At 64.0% G+C, this 13238-nt stretch overlaps 5 protein-coding genes across 5 annotated transcripts; 2 read left to right on the top strand and 3 right to left on the bottom strand.

Moving 5' to 3' along the window:
- Positions 1-584: 584 nt before the first annotated feature.
- Positions 585-1493, top strand: MICPUN_86067 (histone deacetylase, SIR2 family; the record flags this gene model as incomplete). Its single annotated transcript, XM_002508484.1, has 1 exon — positions 585-1493. One exon carries the CDS (start codon positions 585-587, stop codon positions 1491-1493), a length of 909 nt encoding a protein of 302 aa, XP_002508530.1.
- Positions 1494-2041: 548 nt separating this feature from the next.
- Positions 2042-3798, bottom strand: MICPUN_53790 (Phosphate:Na+ symporter; the record flags this gene model as incomplete). The annotated part of the gene is made up of 1 exon (XM_002508765.1): positions 2042-3798. One exon carries the CDS (start codon positions 3796-3798, stop codon positions 2194-2196), a length of 1605 nt encoding a protein of 534 aa, XP_002508811.1. The 3' UTR covers positions 2042-2193.
- Positions 3799-4783: 985 nt separating this feature from the next.
- Positions 4784-8642, bottom strand: MICPUN_85842 (condensin complex component; the record flags this gene model as incomplete). The annotated part of the gene is made up of 2 exons (XM_002508766.1): positions 4784-8418; positions 8555-8642. 2 exons carry the CDS (start codon positions 8640-8642, stop codon positions 4784-4786), a joined length of 3723 nt encoding a protein of 1240 aa, XP_002508812.1.
- Positions 8643-9019: 377 nt separating this feature from the next.
- On the top strand, positions 9020-10752 carry MICPUN_102762 (predicted protein; the record flags this gene model as incomplete). The annotated part of the gene is made up of 2 exons (XM_002508485.1): positions 9020-10602; positions 10716-10752. The coding sequence occupies 2 exons, from the start codon at positions 9020-9022 to the stop codon at positions 10750-10752; spliced, it is 1620 nt and encodes a 539-aa protein (XP_002508531.1).
- Positions 10753-11518: 766 nt separating this feature from the next.
- On the bottom strand, positions 11519-13119 carry MICPUN_53791 (predicted protein; the record flags this gene model as incomplete). Its single annotated transcript, XM_002508767.1, has 1 exon — positions 11519-13119. One exon carries the CDS (start codon positions 13117-13119, stop codon positions 11551-11553), a length of 1569 nt encoding a protein of 522 aa, XP_002508813.1. The 3' UTR covers positions 11519-11550.
- Positions 13120-13238: the final 119 nt, after the last annotated feature.

Below are 13238 nucleotides of genomic sequence, written 5' to 3' on the forward strand. Positions count from 1 at the left end.
GATTAGATCACGATGTCCCGACGACACGAACCCTCCGGCGCGGTCGTCACTCGACGAGATCTGGCCGGTCCACTCGTGAGTTTACCCCTTTCAAACGAGCACTTTTGGCAAGCGCTTCTACGCGCCACGCGCCACGACTTTTTCGCCGTGGTCGAAGCGCGTGGTCGAAGCAGCCCCCACACAGCATGGCGCGGGCGATCACGCCGGAGCAGCGCGATGACCTTCGGTCGCGTCTGGCCGACAACCTCGCCGCGGTTCGGTTCGCCGGCTCGGGCGAATCGGGCGACGACAATCTCCAACGAGCGGCTGAAATCGAGGCGAAGGCGTTCTCAGCGGCGGAGAGGCTGGGCGGCGATGGGGCGGCCGACGCGGCGGTGGTGAGGGAGTACTCCCGCGCGGCGGGAGAGATGATGACACGAGCGATCGACGATGTCGACGGTGTATCGGCTGACGACGATGACGCCTCGTCATCCTCGTCATCGTCCTCGGAGGACGAGATGAGCGGCCTCGCGGGGCTCATCCAGCGGCTGGCGCTCAAGCACCGCGAGCAGGGCGGTCAACTCGACCAGGACGGTATCCCCGTGATGCCCGAGCCCGACCCCCGCGAGCCCTTACTCAGTTCTTTCGACATCGCGGGCGTCGCGGAGTACATCAAGTCCGGCAAGTGCAAGCGCATCGTCGTCATGGCGGGCGCCGGGATATCGGTCAGCGCCGGCATTCCCGACTTCAGGACGCCGGGCACCGGGCTGTACGACAACCTGCAGAAGTACAACCTGCCCCACCCCACCGCCGTGTTCGAGCTCGATTACTTCAGGGAAAACCCCAAACCCTTCTACCTACTCGCCAAGGAGCTCTACCCCGGCAATTTTCCCCCGACCCCAACGCACCGTTTCATCCGGCTGCTGCACGAGAAGGGGCTGCTGACCCGGTGCTTCACGCAAAACATCGACTCGCTCGAAGCCGCCGCGGGGATCCCGGGCGATAAGATCGTCGCCGCGCACGGAAACTTCGACGCCGCGCACTGCCTCCGAGGACACGCCGCCGACGTGAACGACGTCAAGGCGCACGTGGACCGCGGGGACGTGATGCGGTGTAAAGAGGTTGGGTGCGATGAGTTGGTCAAGCCGGACATCGTCTTCTTTGGCGAGGCGCTGCCGCAGAGGTTTAACCGGCTCGCCGCGACTGACTTTGACGACTGCGATTTGCTCATCGTCGCGGGCACCAGCCTCGCCGTGCACCCGTTCGCCGGGCTGGTCGATTTTCCTAGCGAGGACACCCCGAGACTGTTGGTCAACAGGGAAGTCGTGGGTGAGCTGGACCCACGGATGCGGAGCCTTCGGCGGATGTTGGGCCGGGGAGCCGGGTTCGACTTCAGCGAGGAGGGTAACTACCGGGACGCGCTGTGGCTGGGTGACTGCGACGACGGGTTCATGGAACTGGCGACGCTGTGCGGGTGGGGGGACGAGCTCCAGGAGATGTGCGAGCGCAAATAGCACCGGGCGTTCTGGGACTTAGTCAGACTTTTCCATGTACAACACGGCCATCTGAGCCTCTGAGTAATTGTCCCGCCTGGCCCACGCCCTGCGGTTCTGCAGCCTCTGCATCTCTGCGAAACCCTCGCGCGCCACCACGGCTGGTGGTGACATCTCACCGCGATACATCGCCTCAACGTTGTCCGGCTTGAGGAGAGCGCGCTCCAGCCTGTACCGGGCCGCCTCGACCTCTACGTCCTCCTCCGTAATTACGTGACCGAATTGCCCCGGGAGCTGCCGCAGCTCGACCGGGTCGTCGGGGTAGGCTGAGGAGGGGACAAAGCCATTGCCACCGAAAAGCGCCGAGCGCATCATCTCAGCGGCGGTCTTAGCGCCGTTCGGAAGCGGCATGGTCGGACGCTCCACCCAATCCACGCTCACTGTGACGTTGACAATCAGGAAAATCACCGTCAAAGCAAGTGCCGAAACTGCACGGGTGGCAGTTTGGGAAAAGTGTGGGAAAAGTCTTCACAATATTGATATTTCCGCAGGGCACGACAGAACAAAGTGAAACAATTGTGATATGTTATTAAGATACACACCAACTACGTCGGCGCACACGCCCGTGCGCCGCACCCGTCGGCCGCGTTGGGTTGGCTTCGCACTGAGACCTCACCCGGCGGCCGAAAAGAATAATAAGAAATGACGAGACCCCATTCGCTTAAGAGGACGCGGCGGCGGTGATGCCGTACGCGATGCCGGGGATGATGAAGAAGCAGATGAAGGTGTACACCAAGGGGAAGATCTGACCCCACTTGGGGTTGGTGGTCATCTTGCCGAGGAACCTGGCGCCGTCGAGGGGGATCTTGCGGATAATGGGGATGGGGTACCAGACGAGGATGCCGAAGATGTTGAAGAAGAGGTGGCACAGCGCAACCTGCCACGCCTGAACGGGGTTGGAGGTGACAACGGTGGCGGCCATGATGCCAGTGAGGGTGGTGCCGATGTTGGCACCAAGGGTGAGTGGGAGCATGTCCTCGAGGTTGATGAGACCCACGGCCGCGAGCGGGGTGAGGGTGGAGGTTGTGATGGAGGAGGACTGCACCATGATGGTGATGAACATGCCGATGACGATGTTGAGGTACCCGTTGAAGCCGACCACCTTGCGGAGGATGCGCGCGGCGGTGCCCTTAACGATGATCTGGAGCATGTACACGATGCAGAAGAGGCAAGAGCAGAGCGAGATGAGGGAAACGACGGTGAGGAAGGTACCCGCGCCGTTGTCGGTCATGTCCCAGTCATCGAGGAGGAGGCCGCCCTTGAGGAGGCGCTTGTCGCAGAGGCCAGTCTTGACCTTGGAGCCACACACCTCGTAGCAGGTGCCGGCGGTGAGGGAGCCCGCGACGGTGCTGGTGAAGTTGGTGTCGTTGTCGAAGAACTTGGTGGAGGTGGAGCAGGCAGCGGGCTTGTCGTAGTGGAACTCGGCGGGGGTACCGGAGGCGGTGCCGACGATGTACGCGGGCGCGCGCTTCTTGGCGAGGTATCCCTTGGACATCCAGTTGGACTCGTAGTTCTTGTGGACGTTGGAGCAGTCCGTAGAGGAGGTGCACACCTCCTCGGAGATTTTCTTCATGGCGTCGGTGGAGTAGCTCTTGCCGCACTGGCCCGCGCACCAGTTCTGGGAAATGTATCCGGCAACCTTCTTGTCGTAGTTGGCGACGCCCTTGGAGTACGGGGAGATGTACGGCTTGAGGAACTCAGTCTTGTTGCAGTCGTCACCCTCGCAGGACTTCTGGTCCTTGGCCATCTCGTAGGTCATCTTCTCGAGGAAGGGGTAGATCCAGTTGATGGGGAGGAAGATGAGGACGGAGAGCATGTTGAAGACGTCGTGCACGGTGGCGGCGGCGAAGCCGCGGCGGAGGTCGTCCTTGTTGGCAAAGTGTCCCATGGCGACGATGGTGTTGGTGACGGAGGTACCGATGTTGGCACCCATGATCATGAAGATGGCGATGTTGACAGAGAGCTCATCAGCTCCGACGAGGGAGACGATGATGGACGTAGTTGTGGACGAGGACTGGACGAGCACGGTGGCGAGGATACCGATCATCAGCGCGGAGATAGGGTTGTCCGCAACATCGAACATCTTGGCAGAGTCCTTGCCTCCGAGGAGCTTGAAGCCGGTGCCCATGACACCGAGGGTGAGGAGGAACACCCAGAGGCAGTAGAAGACGAGGATCGTGAGGACGGCCTTCTTGATGGGGTTCTCATTGGAGGGAGTGAGCCACTTGGCCTGCGCGGCCTGGTCGGCCTTCTCCTCCGCGGTCATCTCGTTCGTGAGCGCCACCTGGGTGAAGGTGACGCCCTCCTCGGCAGCCTTGGCCTTGGCGTCGGTGGTGTCCTTATTGTCCTCGACGAAGTCACCCTCGTCGACCTCGAGGCCGTCGTGCTTCCGGATGAACTTCTCTGTGGTTCAGAAACGGAAAAACATGAGCGAAGGTCAGCGGTTGGGGCGACAAGGCACGCGATGGCGGGGGTGAGGGAGCCGGCGGCGGGAAAAGACGCACCGTAAAGCATAATGAGGCCGGCAGCCGCGATGACGAGGAACATCATGACGAGGCATGCGTCGCCCTCGCCGGATTCGCCCTTGGGCCCGGGGTCGTGTACGACCTTCTTGTCGCTTCCGAGCAGGTGTCGCATCATAACGTCAGACATATTCGCGTCTGGTGTTGGTTGAAGTGGGTTGCGCTGACTGCGACGCGCTTTTCAAAAGCTAACGACCGCCGTCCGCTTGAAAAATATTCCTTTTTGCGGGATAGATTCCTCTTCACCGTTATTTGGGATGTCAAATCAGAGGTGAAGAGGGATTTGAAGACCGTGGCTGGGCACCCTCACATGCAAACAGTTTGCAAAAAATGAAAAAATCACGAAATGTCGTCTGATTCATCTGAGCGCATCTCCCAACTCGATCATCAATCTCGGGTCGATGGTTGAATTTTGATTCCTTTTCCATCGCCGCCACGGTCGATATGGGGGAAATGGCGACTTCATTTGCTCAGGAATGAGCGTTACTGTGAGAACGGTGTCAGTCTGTCCGGAGGAAGGAAATCGATGGTTTATTAAACCTCCAAATCACCGAATACCAGAAACGGCCGATACCAGCGAGGCCATCATCACAACTGGCAAAGAGAGGCACAAAAGAGAGGCAGGAAGGCAACTTTTTAGTTCGTTCAGATCTCTTACATAGCGTTTGGTGTGATGAGTGGGTTCCGTTTTCTCTCGCTCGTGCGTGCACGCCTCGTCATCCGTGTCGCTCACTCCTCGTCCTCCTCGTCCTCCTCGTCCTCCTCGTCCTCGTCCTCCTCGTCCTCCTCGTCCTCGACGTCCTTCCTCCGCTTGCCCCGCTTGCCCTCCTGGCCAATGGGAAAGTCGCCGACAAAGTTGAGCGCCTCGGCCAACGTGAGCTCCCTCACCTTGCTCACCTTGTGCGAGTGTTCCACGCCCTGGATCACCCTGGCCACTTTGACGAGCTCGGGCCTGAACGTGGTGGTGACGAACTGCGTGCCCGCGTCCGCCTGAACGCGAACCATGGCCGCGACGGCGGTGCGGTACTGAGGATCCAAGGCCGCGTCGATCTCGTCAAAGAGGTAAAAGGGCATGGGGTCGCACCGCTGGATGGCGAAGATGAGGGCGACGGCGACGACGGTCTTCTGGCCGCCGGAGAGCTGCTTCATCTGCATCGTCTCGCCCTGCCCGAAGGACACCTTGATCTTGACGCCGCTGTACTTCTCCGCGAAACCCTTAGCAACCGACGACGACGACTTCTCGGCTCCTCCGTTGGCGGCTGCGCCGGGGTCGGCGTTCTCGGCGTCGGGCGCGGGCAGCGTCTTCTTGCGCTGCATCACGAGCTCGCCCTTACCGCCGTGCACCAACCGCGCGAACACCTCGCGGAAATTGAGGGAAACCTGCTTGAACGTTCGCTCGATGGACTCGTCCTTCTTCTGGTCCAGGAAGGACATCAGCTCCTTGATCTTGGCGTGCGCCTTGTCGAGCTCGCCCCTGCGAGCCTCCAGGCCCTCGCGCTGCTCGGTGAACTGCTGGTACTGGTCCAGAGCCTTTTTGTTGACGTGAGATAACTTGGCGAGCTCCTCGTTGGTCTTGCTGAGCATGGAGTGCAGGGTTTTGAGCGCCTTGCCGCGGTATTTTTCAAACGCGTCGCCGGGGAGCGAGCCGAGGTCGCGAATCTTGCGCTGCAAACCCTCGCGCTTGGTCTGGAGCGTAGCCTTTTTGCTCATCAGCCCCTCCATCTCGCGCTCGTCGTCCGCCAACCCCGCCTTGGCGTCCTCCGCCTCGCCGCGGAGACGTTCCAGCGTCGCCTTGCACTCCTCCACGGCGGACGCAGCCGCCGCCAGCTTCGCCGCGAGCTCCGTGTGAAACGCAGACGCCTCAGCCTCGTTCGCCGCCGCCGCCGCCGCCTCAGCCTCCGCCCTGGCCAGATCCGCCTCCACGCCGCTGATGTCCACCTCGGTGGTGGTCGCCTCGATCTGCCGCTGCCTGCGCTCGAGGTTCGACTCGAGAGTCGCCGTCAACTCGCCGAGCTCAGCTTGCGCGGATAACCTCGCCGCTGAAGCCGCCAGGCGCTCCTCCTTCAGCGCGTCCAACCGCGGGTTCAGCTCGCCGAGTTCCCTCACCTCCGACGCCGTCAGCTTGGCGTTGAGATCGGTCGCCATCTCGGCCCTCAGGTCGGACGCACGAGCCTCGAGGTCGGTGATCGTCACCCGGATCGCGGAAGCCGTCTTCTCCTTGGCGCCCAGCGATTCCTCGGCTCTGGTCGCCGCGTAGCCGCAGTCCTTGATGTCCGTCTTGAGCCGGTCGACGCCCTGCTGACGGTGCCTGCGCTGCGAATCCATGCGCTGGATGTCGCCGAGCACGGCGGTGACCGCCTGCTCCGCCGCCTGAAGCTTGTCCTTCACCGCGACGCTCTCCTTGCGGAGCTCAGAGCGGATTCGCTGCGTCTCGCGAAGCATCTTCATGTTGATCAGCCGCGACCGTCCGGCGTCCTGGTAGCCACCGCTGATGGCTCCGCGGTTGGACACCGCGTCGCCGTCCATGGTCACGCAGTCGAGGTTAGTGCTGCCCGCGTACTTGACCGCGACGTCGATGTTGCGGCAGATGAGGACGTTCCCGAAAACCTTATCCATCGCGGGTCGAATCTTGTCGTCGTGGCGAATCTTGCTCAGCATGGGGAAGACGTCCTGGGAATCCGGGTACTCGCGGTTCCTGGTCTGCAGCCTGTTCAGGGGCAGGAAGGTTACGCGACCGCCCTTCTCCTTGTTCAGGTACGAGATTATCTTGGACGCCACGTCGTCATCGTCCACGACGACGTTGAACAGCTGGTTCGCGGCGGCGGCTTCCACCGCGGCGAAAAACCGCTCGTCGCACTCCATGAGCTCGATCAGCGGGCCGTGCACGCCCGCGATGCTGTGGTCCTTGACGATCCTCTGCACCGCGGCGAGTCCGCGAAACAGTTCGCGGGGCATGGTGAACTCCAGGTGCTTATCGCGTCGCTTCACCTCCTCGGTCTTGGTCGCCAGCTCGGCGTCGAGCTCGGCGTCGCGGCGCTGAAGCTCCTTGCGCTCATCCTGCGCCGCGTTTCTCGTCGCGAGCTTCTCCTGGTATTCGCCCTCGGACTCCGCGAGCGCCGCCTCCTCCGCCGCGAGCTTCTTCTTGAGCCTGCCCTCGTCCTCGCGCTCGGCGGCGATGGTCTTCGCGAGCTCCTTCACGTCGTCCTCGAGGATGGCCACCTCCTCGCGTTTGCGATCGGCGGTGGCGTCGGCGTCGGCCACCTGCGAGCCGAGCCACTCGTCCCTCTCCTTCTTCGTCTTGAACTGCGCACCCCTGCCCTGCCTCTGGTGCAGCACCTGCAAACGGCGGTTCACCTCCCCAATCTCCGACTCGGCCGTTTCTTCGCGCGCAGTCGCCGTCGCCACCTTGGGCTTGACGGCGTCGATCTTGGCGCGAGTCTCGGCGACGGCTCGATCGAGCGCGACGCGATCGCCCGCGACGCCCGCGAGCCTCTCCTCGCCAGCCTGCGCCCGCTCACGAAGCTCCGTCACGTCGAGCTCCGCGCTGGTGCGCTTCTCGACGCACCGACGGAGTTCGAGGTCCGCGACGCGAAGCTCTTCTTTGGCGGCTGTCACCGCGCGTTCCTTATCCTTGCACTCTCGCTCGGCGGCTCGAATCTCGTCGTGCGCCCTGTGCGCGCGGTCGTCCTCCTCCTTGGCGCGTTCGACGTACGAGCGCCTGCGCTCCTCGACCTCGTCCAGCTTGGCGCGCGTTTCGCTGAGGTCCTTCTCGTAGATGGTGTACTCGAGGGAGCGCTTGGTTCGGTCGTGCTCCAGGTACTTTTGGAGTTCGTCCTTCTCGGCGTCGAGCTCGCCCAGGCGCTGCTCGATAAACTCCACGGTCTCCTGGATCTGGTCCCTGCGGCTCTTGGTGTCGTCCATCACCTTGAGCGACTCCCGCTTCTTATCCTCGTACACGGACGTGCCGCCGATCTCTTTCAGTAACGCGAGCCGCTCCTCGTCGTGCATGGTGGCCATCTTCATGATCTCGCCCTGCTTGACGCAGTAGTACGGGTTGGTCCTGCTGAACCCCGCGGACTCCAGCAGGTTGATGACCTCCGCCTTGGTGATGTGCTTGCGGTCGAGGTAGTACTCGTCCTTCTTGAGCCCGATCGTGCGCCTCAGGCGGACCTCCTCGCGGTCCACCGGGAGGCGGTTGTCGGAGTTGTCGAAGACGATCTCGGCGTACGCGGACATGACCGCGTGCCCGGCGCCCTCGTGCAGGAGCTTCTGGCGCTCCTCCGCGCGGGTGGAGCCGAAGATGTCGGCGAGGACGAATCGGATGGCGTGGAACAGGTTGGACTTACCCGAACCATTCGCGCCGACTGTTCGGGACGAAGGGCGGGGACGCGGGGAGGGGCGTCAGGACGGGAGAGGAGGGCGGGAGGGGTTGTTTTCAAAGCGGGGCGGTTGTCCGGGAAGGGGTGTGCCCACGGGAAGGATCTGGGCGTGGCAGCGCACCGATGCAGTTGAGATGGGGCTCGAAGTCGGCGGCGGTCTGCTCCCGGTACGTCTTGAACCCCTCGACGATGACCTGCTTGATGTGCATGGCGCCTGGGAGGGGGTCACGGCCGGCTGCCGGGTGGCGATCTGCGAGGTGTGCCCACCAACAGCGCGGGCTGCTTGCTTTTTCTTCCTCCTCCTTCCGCCGGGGCGCGCGACGGGAGGGAGATCCGAGGGGTCCCGGGGTGTGGCGCGCGCTTCGACGGGGTCGGGACGCGCGTGTGTGGTACCGGTGACTCGCGCGGTACGCACTGCCTCCCCGATACGGGCTCCAGCGCCCAGCGCTTCGCGAAGACGACGCCCGGAATTCAAAAATTCGGATGAAAATTTCCTTCTGCGCGCCGCGCGCCATCGGGCCGTCGGGTCACTCGCCGTCGCCGGGTCACGCGTCTTTGCCCCGCGTCGCCCACCGTCGCGGGCGCCATGGCCGCGCCTCGACCGCCCGCGCTCCTCCTTTCCGCGTTCCTCGCGCTACAAGTGCTCTTCCTCTCCCGCCCGAGCCGCGGCGACGATGCCCCGCCGTTCCCGGACTGGCTTGAGCGCCTCTACCCCGGCCTCGGCTCGGAGGTGTCGGGAGTGTGCGAAGGAAGCTTTGACGTCAGCGTGCACTGGGCGCACGTCTCGCGATGCGCTCGCGTCACCGGGAGCCTCGCCGTCACCGGCATCCTCCCCGACGTGTTCACCACGCGCGAGCCGTACAACCGCGTGCTGTGGACGGTCGACGGCGACGTCTTGATCGAGCGCAACGCGCTGCTCGTCTCCCTCCGCGGCGCCTTCCCGGGGCTCACCCGAGTCGGCGGGAACGTGCGCATCGTCGATACCGCGCTGGTGCACCTCGCGGGCTTCGAGTCCCTCCGCGAGGTCAACGGCGCGGTTCTCGTGGCGGACAACGCGCGGATGCTGGCGTTTAAAGACGGCGTCACCGTCGCGTTCCAATCGCTCCTCTCCGTCGGCGGCTCGGTCGTCGTCTCGAACAACGCGGCGGAGGAACTGGACGGGTTCCGAGCCTTACGTCGCGTCGGCGTGGGCGCTGGTGGAGGCGGGGTCACGATCGGGCCGTCGGTGGACATGCGATACGTCGTTGGGAGCGGCCCGGGGTGGCACGGAGACGTCACCCGGGGCGAGACGGAGGCGTTTCCTTCTCTGGAGTACGCCGGCGGGGACGTGGAAATAATCGGCGGCGACGGCTTGCGGAATATTAAGGGCGCGTTTCGGCGGCTCATGCGCGCCGCCGGGACGGTTCGCATCGAGGGCAACACGCCGGCGTTGGCGGAGGTGTCGGATAGCTTCTCGCTGCTGGACTACGCGGGTGGCGACGTGCGGGTCCGGGGAAACACGAATTTGGTGATGGTTTCGCAGTCGTTCGTGTCCCTGAGAGCCGCGGGAGGCGACCTCTCGATCGACGATTGCGAGAGCCTCGTGCGGGTGGAGGGCGGCACGTTCAATCGCGTGCAATGGCTGTCCGGATCGCTGATCGTCTCTAAAACCGGGCTTCGGAGCCTGTCGTTCCTGTACAGCCTCGCCAACATCGGCACCGACATCGCCCTGCGTGAAAATGCATATCTCAAGTCTCTCGACGGGCTCCAGAACCTTCGGTTCGTGGGGAGAGGCTACGCGCTTCAGGGTCTGGAAGGGAACTTTGGCAGGTGCGGCGCGATATCCGAGCGGTACGGCGTGTCGCACCAGTGCCACACGCGTCAGTACAGGTTCTGTCAGCCCCTCAGCAGGAGCCCGGCGCTCTCCGTGCCCGGGTGGTATCGGTGCGTTGATTCCATCGCGACGAAACTTTTGACCACGCCCGAACTCAAGACCACCGCCGCACTGGCGCAAGCGTCCGGTCAGATGGACTCGCTGCAGACGCCGGCCGCGGCGTTGACGATGTTTGCGCCCACTGACGTGGGTTGGCTTCGATCCGTCGGTCGACTCGACGCCATACGTCTTCGAGCCGAAGCCGCCCAAAGTCCAAACGCGCTATCCGAGCTGCTTCACGCGCACACCATCAGAGGGTTGAGGCGTTTGAGTGATTTACACGATGGCGAGGCGCCGCACACGCTCGCGTTTGGGATTGCGACGCGTATCGCGGTCCATCCCGGATTGATGCTGATGTCTCCCGCCAAAGCGACGAGATGCCGCGCGAGGCCCGGCGCGTGGAGTGACTGCTCTCCGACGAAACTCACGAGAAAAATTTCATTGGAGCCGCTGCGGTGGATCAAGAACGGCGCCGCTCGGGGTGTCGAAGGCGGAATGAGCGCCGATGAGCTCCTCGACGCGTACCAGCGCGGCGTTCTGGCGGCCGGTAAGGAGGACGTAGAGGAAGACGACGAGACCGTCGATGTCGAGGCGCCGAAAGACTTCGACCACGAGAAGGCTGCGTCGGAAGGAGCCAAGTCGTCGACGTGGGCCGAACACGCCCGCGCCGCCGCGCCCTCCGGCGCGCGCGTGGTCCTCGGCGACATCAAGGCCGGTAACGGATACGTGCACGTCATCGATGCCGCGATGGCGGCGGAGCATCTGCTCGCGCCTCCCCCCGCGCCGGCGCCGCGGGCTCCCCCGTCACCGCCCTCGTCCACTCCCGCGTTTCAAGTTTTGCTGCTCACCTCGCCGCCCCCGCCGGCGGGCCTCGCACTGAACGCGCCGCCGCCGGTGCTCACGCCGATATCCACCTACTTCGCCACGCCGAGTCCACCGCCTCTTCCGCCCTTCGGGGGATCGTCGAGGCCTCCGCCGCTCAATGGACCGCGCAGGGGAAGCTGTAAGGCTCAGGCTCCGGACATATGCGGCCTCTGCGATTACACCTTCAAGGACGACGGCGGGGGTTGCTGCTGCGACGCCACCTGCGCGCTGCCGGAGAACGACGACTGCTGCGAGGATTACGTCGCCACGTGTACGAGCTCTCTCCGCGCGCGAGAAGACGACCAGGTTGCGAATAAACCTTAGGAACATTTACACCTACGCTATCTCGCCTTGCCTTCTCTCTCCGACGTCTCCTTCTGGTTAAGCTCGCTCGCGAGGTGCTCCGCGACGGCGCGGCCGAGCGCCACCCCGCTGTCGTACGCGTCCCCGGCGCGCGGTCCCGACGTCCAGTCCCCGCACGCCCCGAGACCGAGGTCGGGATCGAACAGGTAACGTTTGGAATCGTCGCTCGGGTCACCCGCCGGATTGAGCGGGTATGCGAATTTCCAAATCACAGCCTTTACGTGCACCGGCTTGACCTCACTTTCGCTTCTGCCGACGAGTTTCAAGAAGGCGTCGCAGAGCTCCTTCGCGGCATCGTCGGGTGACATCTCGGCTCGCTCGTTGCTCCACTCGGGCGACGCCTGGACGACCCAGCACTCGCCCTGGCCCACCGTCAGGGAAGTGCCAACCTCCGCCCATCGATACGCCCATCCCGCCGTCTGAGCGCCCTTTCCCTTACCGGGCTCGGGCCGGCCGGGCTTACTGGAGTTGTTCGCGAACCACGCGATGCCGCCGTCGAACGGCTCCTTCATCATGACTCCCTCGTACGGTAAGTTCAACGGCTCGGCGAACGCAACCGTCAATGACCAGCAATGGTTCCCTCTGATTCGATCCGCAGCCGACGCCATCGCGAGAATCTTGGACGCTATTCCGTATCCGTTGCCGCCGTCTCCGTCCGCGCCGACCGATTTCAATATCTGCGCCGTGAGCTTCGCCGCGGCCGGGGCCTGCGTGGCGAGCACGACGACGTCGCTCTCCCAAGGTTTGTACCACATGTGCCCGCCCTCGCGGCACCGAATCATCAATCCCCAGTTTCTGTCGGATCCCGAGTGCGGGACGTTGGCCGGCCAGGTCCCGGTGTCCTGCGTGCGCAGCGCCTGGATCCTGTCCGCGAACGCGTTCGTGAGGTACTCGGGCGTCCCCGGCACGGCGTTGTCGCCCAGCCACGACGCCTCGGGTCTCACGGCGTTGGCGACCTTCTCGGCCACGAACACCGGGAGCTCGGCCATGCTGGGGACGCCGACGTAGAGCTCCTTCGAGGCGGCGAACGGTTCCCAAGACGATTCGTCCAGGACGTGGCCGCCGGCCTCCTCCTTGGTGCACATGGTCCCTACCCTGGCGCCCGGTGACGCGTCGCCCCCGGCCCACAGCTCCACGACGCCGTCGGCCCGGCCCTTCCTGAGCACCTCCGCGAACGGGGTTGACGGATCTTTCGCGGTGAAGTACGACGCGCCTTGGTCCCACGCGAGCGCCCCGAGCGCCGCCTTGGAGCGGACCCTGCCGCCGAGGACCCGGGTGGACTCCAGCAGCGTCGCGTTGATGTGTTTATGTCCGCTGAGTGACGCGAGACATCCCAACCCGGCGAGCCCCCCGCCGATGACCACCACTTTCTTCACCGGGGTTTGTTTCGCGCCATCGTCGGAGGGTGGTTTCTCGACCGAGACGTCGCGGTCGTTGGTGGAGTAATCGGATCGAGCCGCGAGGCGGCGGTCGGCGCGGCGGTGAGCGACGCGATGACCGCGGGTCGATACGAGAACCCCCGCGGGTCGGACCCGAAGCGTCGCCATGGGGACCCGAAGAGTGACGCGTCCGGGGGGTTCGTTGGGGAAAATATCGGGCCGAGTTGGCACTCGCGGGGCCGAGTTGTCAAAAGTTGAGCCAACAACGGCCTTTCCATCAGACGGGG

Source organism: Micromonas commoda, chromosome 10, assembly GCF_000090985.2.
Source record: "Micromonas commoda chromosome 10, complete sequence".
NCBI lineage: Eukaryota > Viridiplantae > Chlorophyta > Mamiellophyceae > Mamiellales > Mamiellaceae > Micromonas > Micromonas commoda.